At 38.7% G+C, this 14,434-nt stretch overlaps 2 protein-coding genes and 1 pseudogene across 5 annotated transcripts; 2 read left to right on the forward strand and 1 right to left on the reverse strand.

Annotated features, from left to right (window-relative positions):
• The first annotated feature begins 641 nt into the window (after positions 1-641).
• On the forward strand, positions 642-3,364 carry LOC101302979. 4 transcript variants are annotated; one of them, XM_004307049.1, is made up of 4 exons: positions 642-816; positions 913-964; positions 1,060-1,215; positions 2,951-3,364. In XM_004307049.1, the coding sequence occupies exons 1-3, from the start codon at positions 651-653 to the stop codon at positions 1,211-1,213; spliced, it is 372 nt and encodes a 123-aa protein (XP_004307097.1). In that variant the 5' UTR covers positions 642-650; the 3' UTR covers positions 1,214-1,215; positions 2,951-3,364. The 4 variants fall into 4 exon arrangements, with proteins under 4 accessions (XP_004307097.1, XP_004307098.1, XP_004307099.1 ...); XM_004307050.1 differs by having other exon boundaries at positions 673-816; positions 1,060-1,270; positions 2,951-3,305; XM_004307051.1 differs by having other exon boundaries at positions 673-816; positions 2,925-3,305.
• Positions 3,365-5,084: 1,720 nt separating this feature from the next.
• On the reverse strand, positions 5,085-7,254 carry LOC101303845. The gene has a single exon (XM_004307053.1). The coding sequence runs from the start codon at positions 7,237-7,239 to the stop codon at positions 6,043-6,045; it is 1,197 nt and encodes a 398-aa protein (XP_004307101.1). The 5' UTR covers positions 7,240-7,254; the 3' UTR covers positions 5,085-6,042.
• A 3,444-nt stretch (positions 7,255-10,698) lies between these two features.
• LOC101296436 lies at positions 10,699-12,360 on the forward strand (annotated as a pseudogene).
• The last annotated feature ends 2,074 nt before the right edge of the window (positions 12,361-14,434 follow it).

Below are 14,434 nucleotides of genomic sequence, written 5' to 3' on the forward strand. Positions count from 1 at the left end.
CATTTTTTCCTCAATGACTCTATGTAAGAGATTTAGTAAATTACATGGTGAAGTTAATACAATGTTTTTCACTGTTGTTTTTTTTTTTTCCTTTAGAATGCGCTTGTTGGGTTGAACATATTGACGTCAATACGAGATTACTGTGTCATTGAGGACTTGACCAAGATAGTATGCGTATGCCAATGTTTCAAATTTTTTTTATCACAACTGAATTAATAATGATAAAATTGACAGCACATTAAAAGAGTTTTAGATGAGGAACTATGAAATAATAAAAATAAAAATATCTCTTATGGTGATTTAACATACCCATTAAATATGATGTTGAGTGTAGAAAACAAAGGGATGTGTAACTAGTATTTGGAGGTGTGTGAATAAAATTTCTTAATTTCTTATTATACTGTTGAAACACTAGTAAAATGAACAAAAAGCTAAACAATTCATATGTTTGACAACCATATTTTTACATTATTTCCTTTAATCTTGATGATCCATGTATGTATGTGGAGATACACGTCGTGTACTGAAAATACTCTCAACAAAATAAAACAAAAACATAATTAGTATTCGTGTATAATACGATTACGATGTAGAAAAGCCTCACCCACTACCGTAGAGTACCGTCCTCTCCACGATATAAAGGTAGAGAGATGAGAGAAGAGAGACGTTGCATTTCTGATTTGGCAAAGCTACATTTCACAAAACAAACACACAATCAGCGAGCCATGGCCGCTTCACCGTCTCAGTCCGATGCTCAGCCTGCTCTCCTCGCTCCTCCACCGGAATCCGAGTCTCAGATCTCTTCCCTCCTTTACGGCAAGTTGCACTACTCTCTCACCGCCGCCTCTATTTTTGATTTGATTTCTCATGTTCAAAACCACTAATCGTTCGATTCGATTCGATTCGTTGCAGAGATTTCGCAACAAGTCCAAGCAGAAATGGAGGACATGCTCAAGTCGATCAGGTCAGTTTTTGAATCCGGTGGAGCTGTTAGGGCAGACTGTTTGATTTTGATTCCGCTGCAGATTTTGAAGTGATGATATGTTGTTTTTTATGCAGGGAAATTGATGAAAACTCAGGTCAGATTACGGAGGAGATTGACAAGTGCAAGGAGTCTGCGCTGGAGAAGAAGAGAGGCTTAGAGGAATCCAAAGAACAAGTCGAGAAAGCTGCTTATGCCGTTCTGCAGATGCTCAACAACTCCATACCGTAGCTGTAAGTTGTTCAAACTCCTCATCCTTATCGTCCTGTTTGAAGCAGATAGGGACTGGTGAGTCGATTAGTACTACTGAGTGACTGAGATGACTCGTAATATATGTTATTTGTTAATGTATGGAATGTTTGAACTCCCTGGTGTTCTATGAGTGGCATTTGATTCTCAGTAGTTCGAATTCGAATAGTTTTATTTTCCTTTAGAAGGTCTTGTGATACTATACTTAGAAAATAGATAACTGTTAGTTTTGGAGAGTCTTATGCTTGTTCGTGTCTCAATGAGGGAATTTTCTGCTAATCTCCAAATGTTTGCAATTGATGAAAATTTTTTTCCTATTGCCGTCACCTATCTGTTTAATAACTATGACTATAGCACTAATTTAAAGAGACATGACAAGTTTTAATGGATACTATCATAAGTCACAATTTCATTACTCCTCAGGAAGGAGACCTTTTAAAACACATTAGCTATTTATATAGTTTGCTATATCATATTTAGTTACCTTTTTCCGTTAAACTTCACTTCCACACGCGACACAGGATAAAGTCCACCAGACCCTTTATTCTATAAAGCATCTCAATATGAAAGTAGGATCGGTACGTTCACGTGCTATACTAGAGATGATACCTTACATATTTGCATCTCCATGGAAGTTGAAGATTATATGTATTCTCATTTGATTCCATGGACTGAAAATAACATGCAATCATCATTATGAGCATGAACAAATATTGAAATTAGATAAAGTTGAAACTATGACATACTTATCATTGGAATATTTAGAAGATGTGATGTCAATATCTATTTGGTGCACCTTTTTTTTTTCCTTTCTCCTGTGGCAATTAACATGTTTGAAATATGAGAGCATATGGGATATTAATTTTTATACGAAAGTCATGCTTTTGTAACTATTTTAAATCATATGAATTTTTTGGAACGGATTTTATATTCTACATTTTGAAAGACTCACTAACCTGCCTGATGGAAAATTCAAGTATCGAATTATAATGTAGATTAATAAAATTATATCTCCATTCAGGCTGTTTGATTAAAAGTGAGAAAGTGTACCTATGTATTCAGGTCATCTAGCAGCTTTCTTCTCATACTTCTTTTTCTTTTTTAAGTTCTTTATGTGATGAAATGGTGTGTTTGAAGATTACGTTTTTGAAGCTCAAAAAATTGTATAAGATGGTCATTTTCTGGTTTTTCCTGTCAAGTCATGACAGTTCTACATTTAATTTGAGCATAAAGCATCTTGGATATTTCTTCACAAAAATGATTTTCCAACTCCTTGTTTCAAACCTTCATTAGAACATCTCTTTTATTTCTCTCATTTTCACAAGATTTTCCTTGAAAGTTGTATGTCAACAATAACTGACTGAAATTTGCGATAATTATCTTTCTGTCTTCATTCTGTGGATATTCTGTATGCTTGAAATCTTGCCAACTGATCCCATAACTTGAGAAACCTTTTTGTTCTCACTGTACAAAGGTGTGCGATATTGAGAAATACCTTAAACTCTCGAACTACGTCTTCAGCTCCTAGTTTTGACCATAACTGACAAATGCAATCCCCTCCAATTCAAATCATTTATATATTTCACGTTTGCATCATGGTTATAAGTAGTTCGAGCATCCCTGCACTGTCTGTTTCAATCAATACCATTGTTTCTGTTCAATAACTAATCTCCTTCCTTGACATGGTATACAGTTGATTGTTCTCTGCCTGATGTGCAGGTTGTTTTAGGAAGCTGGTACCAGATATGTCCATAGGAGCTGTGTATCTGATGATTCTGATCTAGAAGTAACTGAAGTGTCTGTCTATCTGAAGCATGCAGGAACATCGATTCTTGTTTTACTCTGAACTACGTCTTTAGTGGTTTATATAATATGTTTCCAATATAGAAAAGTAACCCGAATGAAGTTGTTAGATTCTTTTTGTCAAGTCTTGCACTGGAATGAGATACATTGTAGATAGTAGCGTTCTTTTGCGAGGTCCTGGTGTCTTAGACCTGACCATGACGCTGGTTGTTCATATGCACAATCAAGATTATGTGTATGAAGTTTGTTCTGTTTGTGGATAGATCAAAATATACTGATCAATATTGAACTTGGCACATCCCTAGCCTTGATATGTAAGTTTGGATTTTGATCCGATAGTCCTTTGTTCAGGTTAACAAAGAGCATGACCCACTGGAATAAGAGAGGAGCAAAGTAGTCCTATATTTTGGATAACAAAGGGTGAATGAGATCTTTGGGCACAAATTAGTTCTTTTTCAAGGCTTATTTATATCCTTAGGATTCATGAATACAGGTAATGAATCCTCTTCAACACACATAAGCTGTTGAAGAGGAGGCTGGGGATAGAATGACTTATAGACAGGAGGGAGCTTTGGAAAAGATGGAGATGAAGAATGTTGCGGAAGTTCTTGGGAGGATGGAGTTGGTTTAAAATTAGATGATGTTGGCTGAGGCCGAGGTGTGGCTGGCCCCGTCAGTTCTTCTAAGAATTATGAGTGATGGTTTAGTAGTAGCCGATACGGTTGGTTTAGGTAATGAAGATGAACTCATAATCAGATGAATTACATCGAGATGGTGGTGGTGGTGGTGGTGGTGGTGGTGGTGTTGGAGTTGATTGAGGTGGTAGTGGTTTATGAGAGGAGGTGGAAAGTGACCGAGGAGAATGAAGTATATAACTACCGAAATCATGGAGTTGGGAGTTGGCAATTGGCTGAGCCTAGGACTTGGAATGAGATTATTATAGTAATTGGAAGGAACTTGTTCATCAGTGGTATCAATAAAACCGTTTGGGATGAAGTTGAAGTTGGCAAATGGCTGAGCCTGGGACTGGGACTAGGATTGGTATCATAGTAAAGGTCAGCCAAAACGGTTTCTTGGATGACAACCAGGCTCATCGGAACAAACATAAGGCACCTCAAAAGATCAGATGAATTTGACATTTCTTCACTCTTAGATTTCTCTGATCATTACCAACAAACTAGCAGCAGACTAATTAATGATTCCTTATGAGTATACCTTATTTAGCAGCGAGTTGAGCTATACTTGCTATAGATATAGTGCAGCTATTTTGTGAGGAAAGAATGTGGTTTCGTTTCTGTGTTTCACAAGGACTAAAATCTCCACTTTGTTGAGATTTTACGAGTTGAGCTATACCAACAAAGTTTCCACTTGTTGTTGGGAAGTTGTAAGGAGTACAGACTAGTTGTCTTGGTTCAGATCCAGCAAGGCAGCAAGTCATCAGTTCTACAAGCATAAGAGAAGGTATTTCATTTCTAATATTGAATTGGCCAAGTATTTACTCTTGATCAAGGATGTCCACCATTGAAACGACTTGTACCAGTTTCGAGCTTGTTAATCAAATGCCATATGAGCTTCTGAGTTTTACCATCAAAATTTGGAAAGAGAACACAAACAAGCATTGGAAATGCATAAGGGATTACTTCTGTATCAAAATAGGCGCAGTTCATAAACTGGGACGGGAGCATAACCAGACATGTACTAAAAGGAGCTTTATGATATGCCTAGGCTAGAAGCAAGTTGACCAAAAAGGTTCTAAAGCATGACACAATTCACTGCGACTGCGATCACCGTAACAGGGAAAATGCCAGCATTGGAGAAACTATACAAATTAGCAGAATCCCAAAATGATAGTAATAATCAATCGCTTTTCTCCAGTCCCAGCCAATACTGATCGATGAGGTCTACTGACAAGCTTTACCTCATATCCTCACACCAACAAAAATGAAGATATTTTATATAATCATTAACTTAATGCAAAAACATAATAATTTCATTAAATATATGAGCAATACTCTTATTTGAGAACTGCTTTTTTTTTTTAGCACAAACTATCTTGTTAGTTTTATCAGCAATGTATGGTTTGACCTGTGAAACAACCTTTCATAAAGGGAGAGCCCTCTGCTTCCACAAATGCTAGGACTAGTCTGTTGTTGATATCAGACTACTTGCACAAGCTTTCCATTCATTGTATCAATTTATTCCAGGGACTAGCCCTCAATCTTTTCAGCTTATCCGATTAAACTTTTACCATACAGCACTTCCAAAGATTGCATCTTCTATATCCTGTTCTTTATGTGTTGCGTGCTACTACTCACAAACTGAATCGGCATAAATATAGATAGACCACATAAACTGGACTAAAATCACATCAACATGACATCTGAAGATGTAAGACAACTATAGAAAGATACAACTGAATATATAAATTATCGCAGTCACAAGTAAAACATAGAAGTAATTATCAATTAATCATGTTCATAAGTTACCTCATGATCAAGATCAGTGCAGTAGTTGTAATATACAAATACCCTGTAAATTGTCATAATCAATTGTATTCAAAACTTACTTGACAAGTCGACATACTCAGTGCTCCAATCATCAGCAAAAGAGAAGGTGAGGTTACTTCATAGAAAGCAGTCCCTTCTACCACAAATATTTTTAAGTTGAACAAATGAACAGTAGTCCAACACAGGCCTCAAGATGGTGGAATATGCACCAGAGATGCTCCTTAAGATCCTATAATGAGAAGTTTACGCTACAGAAGGACCCATGATGATGCAAATAAGGCTATTCATAACATGGAATACAGTGACAGTCCAACAGAGGCATTGCATTTGGAATACGGCTGCTCATACATTAGCCAGGCCCTGCAGGCCCTTCTGATATTGAATGTTAATCAAACTGTAATCTTTATCACTAAAGAAAAAGAAACAAGACCATCTCAAGGATTGTTGTCCAACAAGTCATAAATGAAGACCACGGAGAGTTTGTGAATAACCAAAAAATTGCTAGTAAATATGTAGTGCAGCATCAGGGGGGGCTAAAAATTTTGCATCCTGGATATCCGCATTCCCTTGGTACACACTCAGCAATTGAGGTACTCGGTCAAGATACTTGGTCACATATTTCTCCAAGAATTCTTTCTCCGAATGATGCAAAACATAACTCATATTCACTTTTTCGTTTTTCAACCCTCGCGACATCAAAACCTTAACAACAGAACACCTTGGGATTATCCTCTTCTCCAAACTGAATGACAAAACCAGAGGGTTTCTGACAATCATACGTGAAGGCCATCCCATCTTGTTCACCAAAAAGTCCATCACTTGCATTAGTTTCTTCTCCGAAAGAAGCATACAAGGAGGAAACTTCCTGAAGGCAGAGACAACATCATCCTCAGACCAACCCCACCTCATCATATAAAGTCGGCGACAATGATCCATTTTATCCTTTCTACACAATGCACGTATTGCCCACAAGGATCTCGAGTTTTCCATATCAAATCCCATTTCCTTGACCTCAAGCACAGCTTTCGCAAACTTCTCGTGGTTTACAAGCACATCATTAGTACAATTAGTAAGCAGCAAAGCAATGCATGACTTGGGCATACTCAATTCAATCAAAAACTCAATATTTGGCACCAGAACATTCCCCTGGCTAGCCGAGAAAATCCGGGAGCCACGCTTCAAAACAGTAATGGAATCTTGCTCAGAAAGCAGACTCCTAATGAACTTATGAACAGGTACAATCTGTTTCTCCAAGCTGTGCCCCAACAGTGTTGGATTTATAGACACAACTTTGGCAAGGTCCTCCCTTGAAAGACCAGCAGAGGTGAAATACTCGATCTTTGGCAATAAGGTTTTCTCAAAATCGGCAGTGAGAAATTTTGGGCGTAACTTGACAACCTGGGCGATCTGGGTTTCAGAGAAGCCATGGTTTCTGAAATGGGCCAAAACGGAGTCTGCTTTCTCTGCGGATCGCAACTTGACCCACTTGGATGCCGAAATGGCTCCTTCCGGTGACAACCCACACGAGTTTATCAAGTAATTCATTGTGAAACTATTGGGGTCTTGTTTTGCAGAGACGATGGTGTGTGTGCAGAGGAAGAGGTGGGTTTGAAGAGAAAAGAATGAGGGTTTTAGATCTTCAAGAACATACCTTTTGGCTTTAAAAGCAGAAGTAGAGAAAGAACTAAACCTGACCATGGTTGCGCCACTGGTTCAGTCGTCTTCCAAGGCGCTGTGCAGAGAGAAATGGAGAATGCCAGGGTTTTGGGCTGTCCTAAACCTCCTCGAAACCAAACATTTGTTTACCAAATATTTCAATTTTACCCTTTTTACTTCTATGTCAAATTGTTGCAATAATAGACATCTTTTTTTTGTCGGTGTTGAATTGTAGAGTTTGTTTTAGCATTTCTGTTTTGTTGTTCTTTACATTTTTTTCTGGGATCATAAACACAATTACTAGCTAGGGTCAGCAACCTAGTTACTACGGGTTAGTAATCGAGTTATTAAGTGTCAATAACTGAGTTACTGGGTGCCAATAACCGAGTTAAATAGGTGTCAGTAACTGGGTTACCGGTGATCGGAATCTAGCGGACGTGAATATATCAAATTTATTGGGGGTCAGTAATCGAGTTACCTGGTGATCGGAATCCGACGACGAGAAAAAATTAGAGTTACTCGGGTCAGTAACTTTGTTACCGGTGACAAGAGAAAATCCAGTGGGCGGTAACCAAGTTATTGGGGTCAGTAACCGAAAAACTAGTGACCAGAATCCGGCAACCGAAAAAAAATCCGAGTTACTGGGGGTCAGTAACTGAGTTACTGGTGATCGGAATCCGGCGACCGGAGAAAATATGAGTTATATGGGGTCAATAACGGCGACCGAAGAAATTCCGGCAACTGGTGACCTGAATCCGGCGACTGAAAACCGGTGACCGAAGTCTGGTGAGATTCCGACCAAGTCCTCTCACTCTCTCTCTCTCTCTCTCTCTCTCTCTCTCTCTCTCTCTCTCTCTCTCTCTCTCTCTATAGCACTGTAGTTNTCGTTAAAAATAAATATAACTTTTTAATTTTTTATTAGAGTAATTAATAGATTNTTGTATTAGGTGACAAGAAGAAGTAATAGGGATCATGTCTATTTATATTTTTGAAATAGTCAGTTACGATTTTCATAAATTTGGGTAAAATGAAGGCCTGAATTAGTTATTACATACTCTGCTATCATCTACCGATAGACAAGTGGTTGTGAGACATACCTCACCTAGTACATAGGATAGACTACCCTTTAGTAATTGTAGCCATAAAACACCCTAGGCCTAGAATTATAAAGGGTGAACCCACCAGGAAATAGAACAAATTGAAGAAAAACCTAGAAACAAAACAAGACTAAAATAGTTAATGGACTAGGGCCAAGATACCCAAACCCATAAGATAGAGGCCCACTAAGGCAGCAACCAAGGGATATCCACTTCGGCACCAACCTAGTTGAATCTGGTCCAGTCCACCCTTCAACCAGCACATCGTTGTACTCGGCAGAGCGTCGTTGTTGTTGCCTTGATCCACACGCCATGATGAAACGATCCTCTCTCCTTGGCCTCGCCGTTGAACCAGATCACCACCAAACGTCGTTGTAGCTCGTACCCAAGCAAACCCCGATCCAGCCCCTACAACAAGAATCACCATCGATCCAAACCGCTAGCCTCGCCACATCTGCATAGCACACCCACCATCGAACAAATCCCAGCCAAAATCAACTGACAAAACCAAAACAAAATCTCCCGCAGGCCAACCCATTGAGTTATAGTACTCGACAAAACCTCGAATGATAGCAATCCATTCCCGTCCGGCAGCAACCCTTCGACGACAGCCAGTGGCGTAGCCACATGAGAGTGAGAGGGTTCAAATGACCTCTCTCACTTTTCCATACAACCTATGATAGGTTGATACAATCACCATTTTCATTCTTATATTATATAATTAGTATAAAGTTTGACGTTTAGACTAGTTAATATTACATGCTACCTTACAATCTGAAAAAAAAAGACTCAAAATATGATCATCATGGATATTTTATATATTTTTTATTCAAGTTGGTAAGGGTTGAGTGATACAAGCTACTCAAATGTAGACGATGTAGGAAACACTAAATTTTGACCCTCCTAGTTTATTTTTCTGGCTACGCCACTGACGACAGCAAGGCTTGAGACCCACCGCCGCGTCTAAGCACCGCCGGACAAGGGTAGATCTGGTGAAAGAGAGGAGCTGGCGGCTAGGGTTTTTTTTGAGATCGAGGAGACGACTTTTTCGGGTGCTAGTTCTTTTTTATTTTTTATTTTCTTTTATGGGCTCTTGTCTATTAGATTCATTGGAATGAATGATAAAAGAGTTTAAATTAGTACTAAATGAGTATTTTCTCATAAACCATTAAATGATACATTTTTTCAAGCATTAATTATAAATATGGATTGATTGGATTCTCAACTACTAGCCTTTTTACCTGTGAAAATATTTGCACGGGATCACAAATTCACAATCACTAGTATGCATCCCACTACGTACCCACTTTTCTCTCCACGGTTATCTATTTATTTTACTATTTTGTTTTCTAATTTGGCTTCTTACTATAATAACATTTATTTTTGATAACATTTGATGAACTCATTAAGGGTAAAATTAGTAAAACACAATTTGGTGAATTTCTGTTTGTTTTACAGAAATAACCCTCTCCGATATCTTTCATTTTAATGAACTTTATATTTGTGAGGGACAGTTTGGAGACTTCATAAAATTAGTGAAGCCTTTGACACCAAAAAGGCTAGAGATACATGACACAGAGCTTTTTGTTCAATGCGTGAAGATAAGCATACGTACGGGAAACAATAACATATAAAAACTATGTAACGAAATACAATACTACATGAAACTACGGGGCATACACATGTTCCTCAAACTCACTAGGATCTGATTTCGAATCTACTAAACCATGAAAAGCATTTTAGTACTAGACATACATCAACTTGAATTCAATATTAAACTAAAACTAATAAACTATATCTCAAAGTCACCACAAAGATCGAGCTTGTCTAGTCTTCGTTCTCGAACCCTAGTTCAGCCAAAATATGGCCATCATTAATTCTTCCATTTCCAAAAGAGACAAAAATTAAGCCACTGTGGCTCGCCCATCTTGACCCTAGTGATTTGATTAATGATTGTTGATGAATAATTAAGGAATGTAGCTGCCGGGAATAAAGCCGCCGCCGGCAAAACCCCATCCCGGACTAGCTAGCTGCACACTAGTGATTTGATTAATGATTGTTGATGAATAATTAAGGAATGTAGCGACCGGGAATAAAGCCGCCGCCGGCAAAACCCCATCCCGGACTAGCTAGCTGCACACTAGTGATTTGATTAATGATTGTTGATGAATAATTAAGGAATGTCGCGGCCGGGAATAAAGCCGCCGCCGGCAAAACCCCATCCCGGACTAGCTAGCTGCATGCATATGGGGACTACTAATTAATATATAGTCTCTCTATAAATAGGAAGATACGAAACCTTAATGAATAAGCTTGCATGCATGCTTGCCTCGATTAGATCTATAGGCCATGGAGACTACCACATTCTTCATTTCCCTGTTAGTTGTCTTTGCTTCTCTCTTCTATGTCTTGTGTAAAATTATTCCTAGCCCTGCTAGGCAACAAGTAACAGTTCATCAACTGCCGCCGGGAAGCACAGGTTGGCCCATCATCGGTGAAACCTTGGAGTTTCTACGCACAGCCAGAAACGGCGTCCCTGAAAAGTTTGTAGCAGACCGGAGGAAGAAGTACTCATCCCATGGCTCGTGCAAGGTGTTCAAGACATCGTTGTTCGGCGAACCTATGGCCATGCTGTGCACCGCTGCTGGAAACAAGTTCGTATTTTCAAAGGAGAACAAAGTTGTCAAGACCTGGTGGCCTGCTAACTTCCAAAAGATATTTCCAAACCAAGCAGCTGACTTCCCCAAAGAGGTCTATCGTGTGCGCCAAGTCATGTCATCATTTCTCAAGCCTGACTCTGTCCGAAAGCATATAGGCATCATGGACCAGGTCGCGAAACACCATTTCGATACGCATTGGTCCACGCAGCAAGGCATCATGTTTCACTCACTAGCAAAGAAGTATACCTTATCATTATCTTGCAGACTCTTCTTAAACATCGAGAATCCGCAAGTGATTGCCAAGCTAGAGAAACCCATTCGGGATATACATGCAGGGCTGGTCTCATTACCAATAGATCTGCCCGGAACCAACTTTAACAGAGCCATCAGAGCATCCAAGATAGTGAAGAAGGAAATTGGGAGTATGGTTGTGCAGAGGAAGATAGATCTAATGAGTCTGAATTCAACTGACCGTGAACAATTGATCCAGATGCCACAAGATGCAATGTCTTGCTGGCTCATGGAGACATATAGCGATGGAGAAGATGAGCTGACAGAAGCATACATTGCCGAGAAGCTGTGTGCTGTAATACATGCCGCTTACGACGCTATAACTGACACATTGTGTTCCACTGTCATCTTTCTGTCACAGCTTCCTCCAGTTTATGATGCCGTCCTCAAAGGTACGTACATTATATGTGATATATACCTAGTTATATACAGCAATATTAGGTACAGTACCCGCTAGCTAGCATGCTAGGGACTTACTAAGTAAGTAACGAGTTGTGAAATGGAATAATGGATCCATGTACAAATGTGTTGCAGAGCTAACGGAGATTGCAGAATCAAAAGATGAAGGAGAGTTGCTCAACTGGGGTGACATACAAAAGATGAAACATACATGGAACGTGGTATGTGAAGTATTGCGATTGCAGCCACCAGGTAGTGGAACTTTCAGGGAAGCCATCACTGACTTCGTCTATGAGGGATACCTAATTCCAAAAGGAATGAAGGCACGTATAGTACTTTACATATGATATATTAGCTAGCTAATTTATTCTATATTGTCTTTGACCATTTCTCATTTTCATAGCTCCTTTGTGCAGTTACATTGGAATATGTTTGCCACACATAAGAATCCCGATTACTTTCCAGATCCGCACAAGTTTGATCCGTCAAGGTTTGAAGGACAAGGACCACCTCCTTTCTCGTATGTTCCTTTTGGAGGAGGACCTCGAATGTGTCCCGGAAGAGAAAATGCTCGATTTCAGATATTGGTTTTCTTGTACAATCTGGTCACCAGGTTCAAGTGGGAGATGGTTTTTCCTGACGAGAAGATGGTCGTGGACCCTGTTCCTTTTCCTACCCATGGACTTCCTCTTCATCTGTTTTCTCATAGATCATAAACGTGATAATTAAGTACTGTAATTGTTAATTGTTTGAATAAGGTCCTGCTCTACGAGCATCTCCCATAAGGTAAATTTGTAAATTTGAAGCTAAATTTAGCTAAGAAAACAAGAATATTCTCTATGTATCTTCCTCTAGCAAACTTTAGGGCGGATCCATTGACAAATCATGATCACTCTTTGAATCAGACAAGGTGATCCTTTATCCCCTTATATCTTTATCTTAGCTATGGAACCCCTCATTCAACACCTAAATAGTTTATCAACCAGGAGTAAAACCCATGTTGGTAAGCTTTCTTCCCCGCTAGGTTTTAGGATTTCAAACCTAATGTTTGCTGATGACTTGCCTTGTTTTTGGGAAAGCTTCTCCCAAAGCTGCTTGAAATATTCTTACTGTTTTCATAATTTCTCTGCTGCCTCTGGTCAGAAAATAAACTTCGACAAGTCATCTTTGTATTTCTCTCCAAAGGTCAGTAATCTGACCAAGGTTAATATAGTTAGTATATTAGCTATACAACAGACAGCTACCATAGGCAAGTATCTTGGCATTCACAATGTGATTTTCTGGAAAGACCCTTCAAATGCAAAGGAACTTATGCTCAGAATTTCAAATAAGTTAGCAGGTTGGAAAAAAGGTACTCTTTCGATCTAGAGCAGGCAGACTGACTCTTATTAAATCTAATTTGTCGGGCATGCCTAATCATGTTATGTCTTATTTTAAATGCTCTCCTCAATTACAAATGCTATTGATAAGGAAGCTACAAATTTTTTCTGGAATTCCAATGGGAGTCCTCGATCCTGTGGCTTGGAGCCAAATTTGCTGCCTTAAACATGTGGGTGGACTTGGCATTAGACCAAGTGCTTACTTTAATAATGCTGCTATTGCCAAATTTGGCTAGAAAATTATTAAGGAACCAGAAAATTGGTGGGCACAGATTATGATGAAAAAATATTTGAGAAAGGTTAATTTCTTTCAAGCAAAAAAAAAGCAAGCTAGCTCTTTGGCTTGGAAGGGAATCCTTGATTGCAAAGATCTTCTTACTCAAGAGTTAAGATGGACTGTTGGCAATGGAAGAAGTATCAACTTCTGGACCTTTAATTGGGTTTTCCCTTTTCCTCTTAGTAATCTTCTCAATGATAGTCAAAAAGCTAGTATTAATTGAAATGATTCTGTTGCTGATTTTATGACTAACAAGTGTTGGAATAAGCAAAAACTCTTGCAGGTACTAGATCATAGCATTGTAAACCGAATATTGGGCATTCCTATTCCTGTGTGTGATCAGGAAGATGAACTTATTTGGGGACCCTCTTCTAATGGAAATTTCTCAATCAAAACAGCAACTTGGTTGCAAGGTAAGGATCAAAATGTTCATGCTAATGCAGATCTTTTAAGGAAAATGTGGCGCTTGAATATTCCACCAAAAGTAAAAATATTTAGTTGTCTTCTATTAAGAGGCAGATTGAAAACTAAGGATGACTTTCTAGGTTCAGCTACATCAATGATAATTCTTGTTCGCTTTGCAATAACGATAATGAAACTGCTGATCATATTTTTGGTTGTTGTGTTTTCTCACAAGATATTTGGAGAATTGCAGGCATTGATAATCTAGTTGACTGGAACAATGGAATTTTACATAATATGAGAAGCCTTTTTGGCAATAATGCCTATATATGATAAAGATTTATTTGCCAAACTTCTTCTTCTGTGTTGGCAAATATGGAAAGGAAGAAATGATTGTGTTTTTAGAAATTTAACTCCTAATCTTTTGATACAGTACAAGTGGCTCTTCATTACTTGCATTCCTACAGGAACCATAATTCAGGGCTTGGTGGATTTTCTACTCAAAACCCTCTTGCCATAATTAAATGGCATCCACCACCCCCGAATTTTTGCAAATTAAACTTTGATGGCTCTGTTAACCATATGAACTCGACTGCTACTGGCTTTATTATCAGATATGATAATGGTCAGTTTGTAGCTGCTGGTGCAAAAAGAGTTGGTTCCTCAAGTGTTCCAACAGTTGAAGTTGTTGCTTTAAGAGAAGGACTTCTAAAAGCAAGAGAGAAGCACATC

This window comes from Fragaria vesca, linkage group LG7, assembly GCF_000184155.1.
Source record: "Fragaria vesca subsp. vesca linkage group LG7, FraVesHawaii_1.0, whole genome shotgun sequence".
Taxonomy (NCBI): domain Eukaryota; kingdom Viridiplantae; phylum Streptophyta; class Magnoliopsida; order Rosales; family Rosaceae; genus Fragaria; species Fragaria vesca.

Bases quoted from the DNA above. Each gene is read 5' to 3' on its own strand.
- LOC101303845 (XM_004307053.1), bottom strand. From the start codon at position 7,239: ATGGTCAGGTTTAGTTCTTTCTCTACTTCTGCTTTTAAAGCCAAAAGG.
- LOC101302979 (XM_004307049.1), top strand. From the start codon at position 651: ATGAGAGAAGAGAGACGTTGCATTTCTGATTTGGCAAAGCTACATTTC. The intron at 817-912 runs GCAAGTTGCACT...GATTCGTTGCAG, and splicing joins GATCTCTTCCCTCCTTTACG to AGATTTCGCAACAAGTCCAA. The intron at 965-1,059 runs GTCAGTTTTTGA...TTTTTTATGCAG, and splicing joins GACATGCTCAAGTCGATCAG to GGAAATTGATGAAAACTCAG.